This window comes from Camelina sativa, chromosome 1 (assembly GCF_000633955.1).
Source record: "Camelina sativa cultivar DH55 chromosome 1, Cs, whole genome shotgun sequence".
Lineage (NCBI taxonomy): Eukaryota > Viridiplantae > Streptophyta > Magnoliopsida > Brassicales > Brassicaceae > Camelina > Camelina sativa.
Window position 1 is genome coordinate 21,163,938 of NC_025685.1, and position 17,266 is coordinate 21,181,203.

The window sequence follows — 17,266 nt, forward strand, 5'->3', positions numbered from 1 at the left end:
ACTAGCTGAGGAGGATCATCTCAAAACTGCTCTAACCAAGGATGGAGAAGAAGGGTTCCTGCATGGGGAGACCACTTGTTACAAGCATCTGCTAGATTCCCATAAAGAAGCGGATAGATCAGAGGAATTCGAGCAGCTATCTGATGAAGAGGAGGTACGTGCAGTTGAGACAGAGAGTTCAGAACGTGATATCTCCCACTCGACCGACGTCAAGACCCGACTCGAGACACCAATGTCCCGTTCGATCGAGTCGCTCCCCTCTCACTCGACCGCGATCATTCCAGACTCCCATGCTGACGACTGGTCGGAACTGAAAGCTCCAAAGGTAGAACTCAAAACTCTTCCTTCCGGGCTCAGGTACGTCTTTCTGGGAACCAATTCTACTTATCCTGTTATAGTGAATGCTAGGTTGAGTGATGATGAATTGGGGATGCTAGTAACTGAGCTAAAAAAGTATAGAAAGGCTATTGGTTATTCTTTAGATGATATCAAGGGAATTTCACCTAGTCTTTGCACCCATAGGATCAATCTTGAAAATGAATCATATGCTAGTATTGAACCCCAAAGAAGATTGAACCCTAATCTGAAAGAGGTAGTTAAGAAAGAAATCCTAAAACTACTTGATGCTGGAGTTATCTATCCTATCTCTAATAGTACTTGGGTATCTCCAGTGCACTGTGTTCCTAAGAAGGGAGGCATAACTGTTATCAAAAATGAAAAAATGAGTTAATCCCAACTAGAACCATCACAGGACATAGGATGTGCATTGATTATAGGAAGTTGAATGTTGTATCTAGGAAATATCATTTTCCTCTTCCTTTCATTGATCAAATGTTGGAAAGACTTGCTAGTCATCCTTATTACTGTTTCCTTTATGGGTATAGTGGATTCTTCCAAATTCCTATCCACCCAAATGATCAGGAAAAGACAACGTTTACTTGTCCCTATGACACTTTTTCCTACAGACGCATGCCATTTGGTTTATGCAATGCTCCTGCCACCTTTCAAAGGTGCATGACATCAATTTTCTCAGATTTGATTGAGGAGTCAGTGGAAGTGTTTATGGATGATTTCTCTGTCTACGGTTCCACTTTCTCCTCCTGTTTGTTAAATTTGTGCAGGGTATTGACGCGATGTGAGGAGACGAACTTGGTGCTGAACTGGGAGAAGTGCCACTTCATGGTTGAAGAAGGGATCGTTCTAGGACACAAAATTTCTGAGAAAGGAATTGAGGTTGACAAAGCTAAGATTGACGTCATGGTTCAGCTTCAACCGCCTAAGACAGTGAAGGACATTAGAAGCTTTCTGGGACATGTTGGGTTTTACAGGAGATTCATTAAGGACTTCTCAAAAATTGCAAGACCTTTGACAAGGTTGCTATGCAAGGAAGTTGAGTTCGAATTTGATGTAGCATGCTTGGAAGCTTTCAGCAAGATCAAGGAGGCTTTGGTTTCGGCACACATAGTGCAAGCTCCGAATTGGGATCATCCGTTTGAGATAATGTGTGATGCTTCAGATTTCGCAGTTGGAGCAGTTCTGGGACAGCGAATAGACAAGAAGCTTCATGTCATCTACTACGCCAGTCGCACCTTGGACGAGACTCAAGGAAGATATGCAACCACAGAGAAGGAACTCCTAGCCGTTGTGTTTGCATTCGAAAAATTTAGGAGTTACCTTGTGGGTTCGAAGGTCATAGTGTATACCGACCATGCTGCTTTGAGACACATCTACTCGAAGAAGGATACTAAACCAAGACTGTTGAGATGGATCCTGCTTCTTCAGGAGTTTGACATGGAGATAGTTGACAAGAAAGACATAGAAAACGGAGTTGCAGATCATTTGTCTTGAATGAGGATTGAAGATTCAGTTCCCATAGATGATTCAATGCCTGAGGAACAGCTTCTGGTCGCCCAGGTTTGCGAGCGGATGCATGACACAAGGGTTGAGAACCTCAAAATCAGATGCATGGCGATCACTTCTGAGACTGCACCATGGTATGCAGATGTCGTGAATTACAAGGTTTGTGGAGAAGTTCCTGATGACATGGATCCCTACAGGAAGAAGAAATTTTTCAGGGAGGTCAATCACTACTTCTGGGATGAGCCCTATCTGTACAAAAGAGGTTCTGACGGTCTGTTCAGAAGATGCATTGCAGAAGGGGAAGTGCAGGGAGTGCTTGAGCATTGTCACGGTTCCGTCTATGGAGGTCATTTTGCCACATTCAAGACAGCTCAGAAGGTTCTCCAAGCAGGTCTCTGGTGGCCAACCTTGTTCAAGGACGCTCACAGTTTCATCACCAAGTGTGATGCTTGTCAGAGGATGGGCAACATCACAAGGAGGAACGAGATGCCCCAGAACCCGATCTTGGAAGTAGAGATATTTGATGTTTGGGGTATTGACTTCATGGGTCCTTTCAACCCGCCATCAAATGGCAATGTCTATATTCTGGTGGCAGTTGATTATGTTTCTAAGTGGGTCGAAGCCATTGCCAGTCCCACCAATGATCACAAGGTTGTTCTGAAGCTGTTCAAAAGTATAATTTTTCCAAGTTATGGGATACCCAGAGCAGTGATCAGTGATGGTGGAACTCAATTTTTCAACAAGGTGTTTGAGAGTATGCTGAGAAAGTATGGGGTCAAGCACAAGGTGTCTACTGCGTATCACCCTCAGACCAGCGGACATGTTGAAGTCTCGAATAAGCAAATCAAGGGGATCTTGTCAAGAATTTTTGAGGTTTCGAAGAAAGATTGGTCTGTCAAGCTGGATGAGACTCTCTGGGCGTACAGAACAACGTTCAAGACACCAATAGGTAGAACACCATTTCAGTTGGTCTATGGTAAAGCATGTCATCTCCCTGTGGAAGTTGAGTATAAGGCACTTTGGGCTATCAAGTTGCTGAACTACGGCTCAGGCTAAGAGGTCTCTGGACATCCACGAGTTGGAAGAAATCAGACTTGATGCCTATGAGAGCTCAAAGATTTACAAAGAAAGAACCAAGAATTTTCATGATAAGAAGATTGTTATCAAGGAGCTCAAGGCTGGAGATCAGGTTTTGCTTTTCAATTCTAAACTTAAGTTATTTCCTGGAAAGCTTAAGTCTAGGTGGTCTGGACCTTTTGACGTCAAAGAAGTTCTGCCATTCAGAGCCATCACTCTTCTGAATAAGGATGGTAGTGAATTCACTGTAAATAGTCAGAGAGTCAAGAAATATTTAGCTGATCAAGTCCGACCAGAGGGGTCTTCTGTGGTCCTCTATGAACTCCCAAAAGCCTAAAAAGCTGAAAAGTCAAGCTAGTGACTTTAAACAAGCTCACTTGGGAGGAAGTCCCAACGGTATCACTGTAAATATTTTTTCTTTTTTTTTTTTTAGGATCCTTGTGTTTTTAATTTTTGTTTTTGGTTTTCTTGTGTTCATGAATCTACAGAAAGGGAGTATAGGCAACAGAGAAAGAATAAGAAAGGATAGCAGATAAAAAATCGAATAAAGGCAAAGTAAAAAAAGAGTAAAGTGAAGTGATTTTTGAGTCCTCCCAACCATTCATTTTTAATCTCCCTTTTCTTTACAAGACCCACGTGCCCATCACTTCACTCTCCCTCTTCCCTTGTTCCCTCTCACCAAATACATCATCCTTTTGTCCCATCAACCTACTACACCCTACACACTCTCCTTCTTTTTAAACGATCTCTCATCTCTCTTTTTCCTCTCACCCACCAACCAATACTCAATTATTCACTCACTCATTCACTCTCTCTTTACTCTCTTGCTTGACGTCGACGAAGGACATTATCACACTCGCAACTCAACTCAACCACTGATCGAAAGAGCCGGCTCCGCCGTTCACTCCATCAACGTCGACGACGGGACTGCCTTCCACCCCACTCTGCCGCCCGAGCCGCTGACCATCGACTCGACCAAGGAAGCCTCCCTCGAATCAACACTTTCTGACTCGACCAACGGTACTGCTTGTCGTTCTCACGACTCGATCCAGTATCACCACACCCCCATTCACGCTCTGCTGTCACGCTCGAGTCACACCATTCGTCAAAGTTCCTTTCGTTCATCATCGTCATCACCACGCAAAATCACACGACCAGAGCTGCATCTAAAGCTGCTGTTCTTCAAGCAACTTTACCAGAACACTCTCAGGTACCACCGTTTCACTCGACTCGATCGAAAACGACGAATGTCTCCTGACCTGCTTGACTCGATCTACCGCTGTTGTTATTCACACGTCTTCACGCCCGCCACTCGATAGACGTTGCTTGCTTCTCCTCAACGACACCACTCGCTTTCTCCATCTCGACCAACGCTCGACTTGCCAAACACTGATACTTCAAACCCTACTCAAAACCCACTGAGAGTTCAGAACGTGATATCTCCCACCCGACCGACGTCAAAACCCAACTCGATCGACCGTCCTGGAGCTGCCAACCGAGACGCCCTTCATCGACCCGTTGCGTTTGACAACTTTCAATACCATCCGCATTTCACCTAAACACGTCTTATCTCTTAGCTCTCTCATTGATTTTGCAATTGGTAAAATTATTTGGTCAATAACCTACTAATCTTTGATTTTGATTTTGAATTGTCTCAGCTTTACTATGTCTGACAATTTTTGGGATGAGATGTATGAGAAGTATGGTTGTGAGGAACCAGAACATGTTGTTACTCCCAAGCCACCTACGCAAGGCCTGAGTGAAGCAGAGCAGTAAACCGATCTAGTAAGGAAAAAGCTCGTGGCAAGAAGCCGGTGAAACAGAGGGATGAAGGTAGCGATTACGAGATAGAGCAGGCTCGCGAGAGTGCATCATCAAGGAAATCTGTCAAGAAGAAGTCTAACTCGAAGCTGTCTGCCCAAGAGTACTATGATTTGTTTCAGCAACATGAGTTTATGGGAACAAGATATCCCCACAGTCAAACCATGATGGACCTTGGTATTTCAGCGGATGTAGAATATCTTTTCGGCCAATGCAACCTTAGCAAGCTTATGAACACGCCAAAGAACGCTTACAGAGAGGAAACCATCCAGATTTGAAGCTCCTTGCAAGTTCACCTGTTCGCGAATGCGCCTGAGATGGAGTCAGATGGCAGTTTAGGCTATTTCACGTTTATGATACATGGTCGGACTTACAGCCTTACTATGAAGCAGCTTGAGGAAGTTTTTGGATTCACTAGTGGGACTGGCACTGCAGCGTAAATCGACAAGGAAGAGGCGTCGTCATTATGGGCTTCGATTAGCACTGAGCAGCGCTTCAACGCCTCAAGGTCGAAAGGGACGCTAATCAGAAGTCCAGTGTTGAGATACTTCCACAGGGCTATTTCGAACGTTTTCTACGCGAAGGAAATCACTGGACTTGTCACCAAGGCGGAGCTTGACATGTTGGATTTGGCACTCAAGGACCCGCTAAAGAAGATTACAGAGGGTGTTATGCTTAAAGGTGACACATCAGACACATCGTTCGCCTTCTTCCTGTTGAACCATCTGCAGAATTACAAGACGTGGGTGGTGAGACTGAATAACACTCATTCACCAGGAGTTATGTGTATGGGAGGGGTTGTGACATGGATATTAGAAGCAGCAGGCGTCCCTGTCCCTTCAGACTCGTTTCCGTCGCGCTGGATGGATATGTACCACCTGAAACAGATTCATACTTTAGACTGGGAAAACAAGCATGGAAAGTTTGTCTACAAATTTGTTCACCCAGAGGTGGAAGAAGCAAGGATCCTTCTTCCTTGTGCGAGTCTAACAACGATCCGGAATGGTGAGAACATTGAGTTTATCCCCGATAGAAGCGTTTTGTATGTTGAGGAAGAGGATCAGCGTATGGAGATCTCAGCAGAAGAAGACAACCCGATGGAGGAGGATTCAGAAGACTATCGCCCTGAGAGGTATCACTTCGACGAGTACACAGCACCGAGACTAGGAAAGGGTGTTAGGGAGGCTCATGAGCGTCTCAACAAGCTTCAGAAATGGGGCAAGGCAAGGGACAAGACGCTCAGTAGTTTCAAGAAAACTTTTATGAACTTCATGAGTAAATTCAGTTGTTCGACATCCACTGCCGCCATCCCAATGCCTTCCCAGGATGTCATGCCAGTACAGGGACGCTCGTCTACACGTCTTGAGCCAACTCGCCGAGCACAACCATCTCCAGCACACCGGTCTGCTTACACACCGCGAACGCAGCAACCCTCTCTAGCTCGACCAAGACATTCCTCTCATGAGCCCCGGGAGAGAGCAAGAAATTCGTTGAAGAAAGCCAAGAAGGGACTTTCATCAAGCCGTCCAGCTGAGCATCACCAAAGCGGTCCTTCTGAGCATTTTTCTGAACCAGTGGTTGAGCAGCAGAATGAGCCTCAAGGTGACTTTCAGCATACGGAGAATGTTGTGTTATTATCGGATCATGGTGAGTCTCGCGTCGACGACATGTAGTACGATGGACAACAGAGTGTTCATCCGAACACGCAAGTGATTGATGAGCAAGTCGACCAACCAGCTGAGGCCACTCCTGCGGATCCTGAACAAGGCGAAGGCCAAAGTCAGTACCACGCTCCTCTTTGGGCGAGCACCGACTCTTTCTTCTACTACTGAGGTACTCCAACATTTCCTTTGTACATACCATTTTATTTCTGCATTGTTTCTGTTGTGATTCTTAAATTCTCCTGCAAATTTTTCTTACACAGGAGACTGTGTAATTTAAGTTTGGGGGAGGGTTTGAGATGATGTATCTGATGCTGTTTTCTGTGATTTTTATTTCAATTTTTTGCATCATATCATGTTTGAGTCTGCATTCATCTATTTGCAAAGAAAAGCCATAAAAATTTGAAAAAATTTCGAAAATCTCCACAAAAACAGAGTGTTCATGTAGTTTGCATTTGCATATTAGGATTGAGTCTAGTGTTGTTCATTTAGGAACATTGCATTTATCATAGGGGTTGATGATGATTGTAACCTTGTTAACATGCCGAATTCAATAGGATAGGATCAAGGCCCTTGTTATTAGTTCTTTGATGCTTGTTGATTGAACTTGAAAATGTAAGATTGAAGCATGTTTTGAATTGATATCATTCCCTATCTACCTGAACCTAATCCTGACTTGCAATTATCATGTTATGCATTGAAGTTAAACTCATGGATACCACATACATACTTGGATTATCTTTCTCCGTTTTACCACCCTTGTTAATCCAAGTAGCTGATTCCCATCTTTGGAACAGTTTCCCGCACCCTTAACCAACCGTTCTTTCAAGCCAATTGTATTCTTGAGTGTGAGGCCTTTTCCGAGTTGAGCTTGTTAGAAAGTGTTAGGTTCTAACCGACAAGAGTAGGATCCTGTGTAGTTCTAGTTCGCGCTATTCGGGCTAGTACGACTAGGTGAGAACTCGATTTTGGGTTTTGGGATTGGATTTGTTCTGAAAAGAGAAAGAAAAAATGGGTAAAGAGTCTTTAGGAGGGGGAATGTGTTTTCAAGGTTTACAAGTCTAGTAAAAGATGTTGGTTGTGCAATGTAAAAGAGTTATTGGTTTCTGGGCATAGAAAGAAAAGTTTAGACAAGGAAGGGAAAGCAAAACGCTTAAGAAGTCTAGAATTCTAAGAAGAAAAGAAATAGAACCATAGTGATAAAAAAATAAAAAAAAAAGTTTCCCATCCGCTAGATTGATATGAAGTAACCTCCTCCTAAGGCTAAGTTAAAAGAATGAGAGAATGGGTTTTAGAAGAGATATCGACGAGGGGTAGAGATAGGACCAACTTCTGGGTTAGAAAGTTAGAGCTAAGTTTCCTTGGGACCTTTGGGTAGACGGGATACTGCTCTTGTATGTATCAGTTGGTTTCAACCTTTAGCCTTCTTTTAAGCTCAACTCATTTTCGTGAGAGATCCATGTTCTATATTGTTAAAACCACTTGCAAAGGAGACCATTTTTGTCTCTACCCTTTCACTCCAGCCAAACGAGTTTGATGACATTGCATAGCTTGATTCATGGTTCTTTGTTAATGAATGTTAAAGGGAATGATAGAAATGATTGCATGTGTAGACTAAGGTTCGGAATCATTTCAGGTTGTGATGAGCTTGTCTAAAGTTTTTAAATAGAGTTCCTTCACCATGCATCATAGAACTAATAACAAGGACCTTGATTCTAACTACTCTATTCAGCATGTTTTAGGTTCTGAGACCCCATCTTCAAACCTCTCTTCCATACTTTGTTCTTAGTTGTTTGCTTGAGGGCAAGCAAGGAATAAGTTTGGGGGAGTTGATATGTATTAATTTTACACCTTTTGATGATGCATTTGTCATTCATTTTGTTCTCTTAACTCATTGTTTTGTATTGTTTTTAGTCTCTTTTGGATAACATGCATATCTAGGTAGTCTTTGCATTGGTCTTGCACGCATCTTGCATTTTGGAGTTGTTTCAGGTGTTTTAGGAGGTGTCCAAACCATCAAATGCAAACAAGGATCAGGAGAGCAGTTAAGCGACTCGATCTACACTACCCAACGACACAAGCTTCCACGTCTTTGATCGAGTCGAGTGAAGATTTTACTTTGGGATTCAGCTTTCGACGTCTTCATCAAAGTTGTAGAGAATTGAGTCATCTTTCCAATGCAGTTTATTTCAAACCAATCGGAGTCGTGGTTCATGAGTTATCTCCGTTTTAGTGAATGCACGTACGTTCAGAAGTCCGACTCGACCCGCACGCAAAGGGGAGCTCCCACTCGATCGGATGTTAGACGCGACTCGACCAAGACGTCCCAGGATGGCTCCTGAGCACCCTCAAGACGCGACTCGACCAAGACGTCCCAGGATGGCTCCTGAGCACCCTCAAGACGCGACTCGATCAACAGTTCCCAGACGACATTCTCAAGCCGCGACTCGATCGACACTCTCACGTCGCGACTCGATTGACACTCTCACAATGCGACTCGATCGATGCTCTTAAACCGACGTCCTGGTTTTGTCCTGAAGACGCATCCAAGAAGGATTCCCGAACCGACGTTCTATATTGTCGTTTTATGTTTTAGAGATTTCCATGTTTTACTATAAATACGTTTTGTTAAGTTTTCACTCGACAATATATCTTTTATCTCGTTTTTGTTCTTTCCCCTAAGGTTTACCCTAGCCACCAAAAACGCTTAACATTTTGTATCCGATATCTTTGAATTTATTCAGTATTTTGATTGGATTTCTTCTTAAAACTTGTTCATCTCATTTTTATCTATCTTAGGATGCTTGAATTAATGTTTTCTGAGTTTATATCTTTGACTATGATTTTCGGATCTGAGTAGTGTGGTAGTTCTTGAGGATGGGATAGATTAGGTGGAGGATCTTAGGATGTAGAGTATTTAAGCTTTGATTGTATGATTCCCTTCTGGACTAGAGTTAGAAATACTAGTTTCTCTCTGATCAATTGGAACTGGGTTTTAGACATTTCCGCATCCAAAAGGTGTTCGATGAAATGTCTGACCAACTAGTGCCAGAGACTTACGTTCCTAGCCTAAGAGATTAGTTGTCTAGGATGTTTGTTGACGTGAATGAACTTGATTTTCATGCCATGCTTGATCATGTTTCTCTAGCGAGAGCTAGGTTTGGAAGTGGTTGAGTTTGAGTAGCTTCTGTCAAGAGATTGGATTAGCTAAGTTGTGATGTTCATTGTTTAGGGATAGTTTGCTTGTGGCATGTTAAACACTCTGTAAACTAGGATACTCTACCGACATCAATTACTCCCATCCTTAGGACTTCTATCTTATCTGATTGTTTCTGCATCCTTAAGCTTGTTCTTTATTTCTGTTCTAATAGCTTGCTCATTTGTCTCTGCTCGTTTAGCTTGTTTTTGCTCTCTTAAGTTATTGCATTTTAGCTCTTGTTCTGTAAACTTGTTTTGTTCTTGCATCTCGTTCACTCTAGGTTGTTAGACAAAAACTCATTTCGAATATGGCTTAACTTGTGACTGCTTGATTGCATCTTGAGTGATAGTAAAGATTCCCATTTGGATTGACACCTTCTGTACTACAACTGCATAAGGTTAATTGAGACCTGCTAGGATAGACACAAAAAAAGCCTAGTATCATTTGTTCGTGGATCCCATGAGTTTTTATGGCTTTTGGGTGAGTTTTGCTCGATTTGGAGGAGTTAGAAAACGAAGATTCAACTTTTGGCTTCAAGCAGAACATGTCTGCGGAGTCGATGTCGATCGACACCAGGTGGGTGTCGGTCGACACCATGGAGTTGACGGCGCGAAGACTTGGCGAATGTCGGTACAAGGATTTCCGGGTCGAGGAGGGGTGTCGATCGACACTGAGAGGCAGTGTTGGTCGCCAAGAGTCAGTGTCGATCACTACCAGGAAGATGTCGGTCGACACCAACCTTTTTTAGCAGGGGGTGATATTTGTTTTCCTGGTTTGTTTGTGTTTGTTTGTTGCTTGTTTAACATTGGATTCTCAGTTGCTTGTGTGTGTAGAACAGTAGATGGGAGGATTACCTCACTGAGTGTTTATGACAATACTTATGCATCTTAATTTGTGTTTGTGGTGTAGGTAAAGACAAAGTTTAATCATGGAATCAAGACGATGAAGAGGAGGATGTTCTAGAGGCTTGGTTGTTTGTTCTATGTTATTGTTAGGTTGCTAGAATAGAACGTAGTGGTCTAGAACGGTAATTAGGGGTGCTGGTTTATTGTTTTATGACTTGGTTTATGTTTTGCAATTGTTAGGATAAGACGTTGCTGTTAGGAGAAAGGAGCATTCAACGTTGTCCTTCCCACCTTTCACTTTGAGCTTCAAGCTTTAATTTGGGCTATGGAGTCTATTCTTGTTGGAGGAGCTGATTGTCAATGTTTCGAGACGGATTGTGCTGAGTTAGTCGCGATGGGGCAAAATCCCTGAAGAATGACCGGCATTTTCCAATCAACTAGACGATTTTAGTTTACTTAGAACTTACTATCCATCCTTCTCTCTGACCAGGATCCCGCGTGCGTCAAACCTGAGGGCAGATTCCCTTGCTCGGTCTTCAAGATCTTTACTTTCAGAATATTATGCAATACTCCTTCCGTTTCATAATATATGATGTTTTAGAAGAGATTCTTTGTTTTATATTATATGATGTTTCAAAGTTTCTATGCAACTTTTAGATTAATTTAATATTTTATATTATATATTATTATTTTTGATTGGTTGAACCTTTTAAATTAAAGTAGATATTTTTTAATCTGCGTACTTTTGTTAAAACATCATATATTTTGAAACAGAGGGAATATATAATTTTATTTTTATAAGTCATAATCTGTAACCAAACCGAATTATATATAAGCAAAACTAATCCATAAAACCATAAACTAAAAAAGTGAAAAAGTCAAACCAAAACTAATCCATAAAACCATACGTTAACAAGATGTGTAACTTGCATACGATAGGGGTGGTCAGTCTGCTAGTGACCAGCGACAGTGACGACGACAAATAACTATTTTATGTTTGTACCGCAGCCATTAGCAAATAGCAACTAAAAACAACAAGAGCGAGAAGCGATAACAATAACGACAGCGACTAGTCGTCATTCATTCAAAATTTGAAACGTTAAAAGAGTTGTAAGCAACCAAAATTTTAAGTTGTGAAATGTTCAAATCTATCACTGGAAATTATTATTTAACCAATAATTACAAAACGAACAAGAAGTAATCACTACTTTTGCTGGTGGCTAAAAAATATGTCCATAAAAACTGCTAAATGAACAAACAAAAATGATATTTACTTTTTTTTTTATATAAAGTATAATAGCCATCGTCGTACGATTGCGATGTTCAATATCATTGATATTAGAAAGAAAAATAATCGACGAATATCAAATCTAAAATCCAGACTAATTCTTGGAGCATTTGCTATTCTTCAAATTTAAGACTTCTAATTCTAATGCTTCTCTCAGGCATAGTAATAAGAATGTTCCTTAATTATCAGGTGATAGAATTCACATTTGATCAAATTAAATAAAAATCATTTTAAGATCATTAATATATATAATAAATTTTAAGTAATTAAATATATACAAAACTAAAGTTGCATATAAAAAATTGTGATAACGACACCTCCGTAATATTTCCTTTTTAGAAATATCAAATAATGTAGTAGAAATTTCCAAATACTTCAAAAAAAATAAAAAGGGATGGATAATAAAAACCATAGGAACCGAAAGAACAAAAGAAGGTCCACTTTGGTTAAAAATCTCTGCAACCACAATGATGCCCACTCTTTGTGGTTCTCATTCTCCATTCTTCGATCCTCCCAAATCTTCTAACTACTCCTACTATTTAAAAACTACCTCCAGTTTCATTTTTGGTTATGGATAATATCTTGTCAAAATCAGACAGTTCATGGATTAGATCATTGGTTGGAAAAATTGATATGAGAAAAGAACATTGACGTACCCACTTGTTAGCTTGAAAGCTACTTTCAAAAAAACATATTATGATATTATATATAGATGGAGAAAGCTTGTGTCAGCATCAGTAACATTATACATATCCCTATAGCAGTATAGTAATAGATTTGTAGTACATTGATCAAGTTGGAAAAGAGAATAGCTAGTAGGCTGAAAATTTAAGGGTTTTTTTTTGTTTTCCCATCATATAAATGCATGAATGTTGCTCGCTTTCTCAAATTATCCGTAGGCGCATCCGGATAAAAAATTGTATATGTGGAATAATGTAACAAAAACTAAAGTTTGAATGAAATAGTTACATCTAAAATGCTCTTGTTTCTGTATAAGATGATGTAGGAGTCTAGACTTAAAACTTCTAAGTTATTAAAAAATAAATAATAAGAAAAAAGCATACAATATTATTTTTTGAATTAAAATTGTATCTTATTTTAGACCCGAATTGCAAAATCATGTTTTGGTGATAACACTGAAAATTCTATATTTTTATTATATTACTATTATGATAATTATTATTTTAGCATTTAACTCAGTAAAAATAATTTTGACGCTAAATAACTATCCGAAAAAAATTATTTTCAATTTAACCAACAGTTTAGTTTGATCCATTTATATCATCATAAACTAATACTGAAAATTAGTTCACACAGTATAAAATAATATTTTAGTTATTTTATTTTAAACTAAAGTATGATCATAAGAAAAACTATTAGCTTGTGAAAAATATTTCACATTTTATGATGTTTGCCATTTACAACAATCCTACTTCGAATATATAAATAATCCCCTCATGAATCTTTAAACTGTCAGTTTCCATTCCTTTTTTTTTTGTTCATCCAAATGTGAAATGTGCATTGAGAGTCATCATTCGGATTCGACAGCCATAAGACAATTTGGAAAAAAATTGTTTACAAACAAAATTTGATGCGGAGATACACGCGCTTATCGTGCCAAAGAATCCGCTCGGACATTTGCTGTTTGCGAAACATGAATCAAAGAAAAAGAAGAGAACTCCTCCCTGTCGATCCGAATGTCATCAAGGTAAGTTGCAAAAGCTGGCCATTCATGAGGGGAAGAGACCATCTTCACCAAGTATGAACAGTCCGTAATAAACACCACATCCCGGAAATCATGTCCAATCATGCACCGCATCGCCCAAATAAAGGCTTCAACCTCTGCATGTAGTGGGGATAAACTCCGGCGGAAATTAGTAGCTCTGTGTAGTGGCGGCGATCCATGTGACGTGGTACAAAACCATCCTGCACCTGCAAAAATATCAGTTGCCTTCCAAGAGCCGTCAACATAACATCTATATCCTGTAAAATCCGAAGGATAAGTTGAAATAGTTCCTCGAGCCCCAAAAGTTGGACCTATAGGAGGGGAGGGAGATTCCCCCACCTCGACCTCCGCCTGAGCCTCTTGCCAGGCTACCGACTCTCCTTGTGCCACCCGGGCAACCTCATCAGGGTGTTCATCCTGACCTTCAAAAACATAGGCATTCCGGGGTTTCCAGATATACCACATCAACCACAGAAAAGCCGCTACCTGTGAACCTGGGTTTTTAGAACCCAAAAAATGATCGACATTTGCATATACAGACTCCGTCGGAAAGAGGATCGACCCTACCGGTATATACGCTAAAGCCCAGACCTGACGAGCCGGTGGACACAAAAATATGGCATGATTAATGTCCTCCTCATCCGCCCCGCACCTTGTACAACCAATCTCACAATTCACCCCCGACGTTGCAAGTTAGCAGAGACCGATATATAACCCGTCAAAACCAGCCACATGAAGTGCTTTAATTTCGGTGAACACTGAACTTGCCAAACCATGGCCAGAAGAGGAGTAATCTCCTGGCCGAACCCAAAAGCCTGAAAAGTACCCCGTACAGCCAATCGTTCTGTCTCATACCCAGATTTTACCGTATATTTTCCGGTCTTTGTAAAGTGCCATCCTAAACAGTCTGGTTTCGAGGAACTACCTAGCGGTATTGCCTCTATTAAAGGGACATCCACAGGATCAAAATGCTCAACAAGCATCTTCTTACGCCAAGAGTTCGTGCGACGATCAATGAAATGTGATAAACGAAGATTTGGGTCCTTAAAAGGATCGTTACTTAAAGCTGGTATCGGGGATTGAGCCGGAACCCAGGGATCATTCCATATTGAAATGGAGGCCCCTGAGCCAACCCTTGTAATAAGCCCTTTATTCAACAGAGAGCGAGCAGAGACGATACTCCTCCACCCATACGAGGGGAAGTATGATCGTATAGGATCCATAGGGTCGGAGTTCCGATAATACCTACTTTTAAAAACCCTAGCAAACAATGAGTTGGGATACTCTATCAACCACCATAATTGCTTAGCCAGAAAAGCCGTGTTGAAATCATCAACACTCTTAAAACCTAAACCACCCGACTGTTTACTACAACACAGCCGCTCCCAAGCAATCCAATGCATACCCCCTGTCTGACCATTTGTGCTCCACCAAAAATTTGCCACTGCGCTAGTGAGTTTTGATGTGATGGTTTTTGGTAAACGAAAACAAGACATCACATAGGTCGGGACCGCTGTCGCGACAAACTTGATCATCACCTCTTTACCCCCTTTGAGAGTAACTTGGCTGACCAGCCAGTCGTTCGACTTTGCAACCGATCCCTAACAAATGAGAAAACCTTAGTCTTCGATCCTCCCAAACTCTCTGGGAGTCCCAGATACGAACCCATACCCCCCAGATTGGTTATCCCTAGGACCCTCTGCATCTCCGTCTGTGCCAGCTCATCCACTGTGTGTCCAAATTGAATCGAAGATTTCGCAAAATTTATTTGCTGTCCCGAAACAGCCTCATACTGCTGTAAAATATCTAAAACCACCCCACATTGGTCCTTATCAACCTTGCAGAAAAACAGACTATCATCGGCAAACAACAAATGAGTAATTGGCCGACATTTAGTCGCCACCTTAATACCCGTAATCCGCTTATCCGCCTCTGCCTTCCTAATATTGGCTATGAGGACCTCCGTACATAAGATAAACAAATACGGTGACAGCGGATCCCCCTGTCTCAAACCCCTCTCTGGGACTATTAATCCATTTGGTTGACCATTAAGAAGAACTCTATACTCTATACCCTATCATACGCCTTACTCATATCCGTTTTAATGGCCATAAACTTCCCTTTACATGAATTATTTGTCCTCGAACCATGAAACATCTCCTGAGCAATCAAGATATTGTCCGAGATCAACCGACCTGGAACAAAAGCTGATTGCGTTTCCGAGATTAGACTAGGTAACAGCGTCTTAAGACGTTGACACAAAACTTTGGAGAGAACCTTATATCCCACATTTCACAAGCTAATGGGGCGCATCTCCGCCATCCGTGTCGGTTAGGCCACCTTAGAAATAAGGCAAATATGCGTCCTATTTATTGATGTTGTTCATTTTTAAAACCAATATTTGCATTCGGAAGTAATATTCCCGATGTGAAGTTGTTCGTTTGTGATTTTTTATAGAAAAAAACTCTCAATACAATCATATATATAAATTTGCATGTTTTTAAGCTTAATTTTTTTTTCTTACGATCAAATTAATTAATTTTACAGTAAATTAGCTAAAACATAATTTATATCCAATAAATAAAATTATATTTGGAGATAAAATCGACATTGATGAATTTGGCGATCCAAAGCCTAGACCTAGTAACTCTCTATACCCATACCCTTCAAGTGCGAACATAATGATGGATACATGTCGTTGACAATGGAATCTTAGAAAGATCGGAACCTTTACAAGTTGCAGAAAAAAAAATAGAAACAATAAAATGATTTATAATTTTCTTAGATATTTTTATATATCCAAAAACAAAAACAAGAAATGTACTCACCAGAAGAGTGTTTTTTCTCTTTCTTCTACACATATGACATATCTATAAGTCCTATAAAAACATATTTATCTATCTCTCTATATATTATATAGTTATACACAAAGATTGATGGTAACAAGACCATTGGATTGCTATCTCCAGTTCTTCTGGTTTAAATATCAGAAAACAAGATAATGTGAAAGCTGGACTTTTCTTTTTTCCCCCAAGAATATTTCCTAATACTGAAACCCAAGGCTAGATGTGTTGTAGAGACTCTGTGACTGAGATTCCCAGCTTGCAGATGGCTGAAACACAGAGACAAGACAGGATTACTTCCTAGACAAGGAACAAGAACTCAGAATTATCAGACAAGTTTTTTAGTTTCAAGTATAGTTGTGCTTACAGCTTCAATAGATGTCGTTTGGTTCGGGTTTATTGCAGATAAATCTAGAGAGCCTTGATGGTCTAACGGAAACAATGGCACATCAACCATTATGGAGTGCTTTGATGAACCAACAACATTTGTAAAGTAAGCCTGAAACTGAAATTACATTTATGATGATAAGTTCTTGAGTAATATAGCAATTTGAGCTTAAGGGTCTAGAGAGTGTGTCTTTACCTGCTTAACAGATACGTCTTCCACGGCAAGCTCGAGATCTGGGTTCAAGACAGCGAGTTTCATCGACAAGAACTGCACAATTTGCCCTTGAAGAATTAGAATTGTTCTCTTTGGTTAGTAGTGAAATAAAGTAACAGAGAAATCATGGTTTTATTACTTACCTCGACTTGTCTTTGAAGACATTGAACATAATTGATGATCTCATCAAGCATACCAGCTTTTCCAGTGACCTTGTTGCATCCAGGCACAATATCTTGCAGATATTTCATCTTCTTACTGATTTTTTCTCTTCTTGCCTGCAAATCCAAATCCAATCAGAAACCCTAGATATATCTTTCTTCTTGTAACACAAGAAACTTCTCT

General features: G+C 40.6%; 1 protein-coding gene across 2 annotated transcripts; it reads right to left on the reverse strand.

Annotated features, from left to right (window-relative positions):
* Window positions 16,082-17,239, reverse strand: LOC104700354 (transcription factor HBI1-like). Of its 2 annotated transcripts, none has more exons than XM_010415881.2 (4): window positions 17,065-17,239; window positions 16,904-16,975; window positions 16,688-16,819; window positions 16,082-16,589 (listed from the first exon to the last, which is right to left on the reverse strand). In XM_010415881.2, exons 1-4 carry the CDS (start codon window positions 17,170-17,172, stop codon window positions 16,521-16,523), a joined length of 381 nt encoding a protein of 126 aa, XP_010414183.1. In that variant the 5' UTR covers window positions 17,173-17,239; the 3' UTR covers window positions 16,082-16,520. The 2 variants fall into 2 exon arrangements, with proteins under 2 accessions (XP_010414183.1, XP_010414176.1); XM_010415874.2 differs by having other exon boundaries at window positions 16,146-16,589; window positions 16,688-16,825; window positions 17,065-17,235.

What these genes read in the sequence shown, in the direction of transcription:
- LOC104700354 (XM_010415874.2), bottom strand. Translation starts at nt 17,172, where the DNA reads ATGAAATATCTGCAAGATATTGTGCCTGGATGCAACAAGGTCACTGGA. An exon ending in GTCTTCAAAGACAAGTCGAG is followed by an intron (nt 16,976 to 17,064) that starts GTAAGTAATAAA and finishes CAAATTGTGCAG; the next exon opens with TTCTTGTCGATGAAACTCGC. An exon ending in AAGACGTATCTGTTAAGCAG is followed by an intron (nt 16,826 to 16,903) that starts GTAAAGACACAC and finishes ATGTAATTTCAG; the next exon opens with TTTCAGGCTTACTTTACAAA.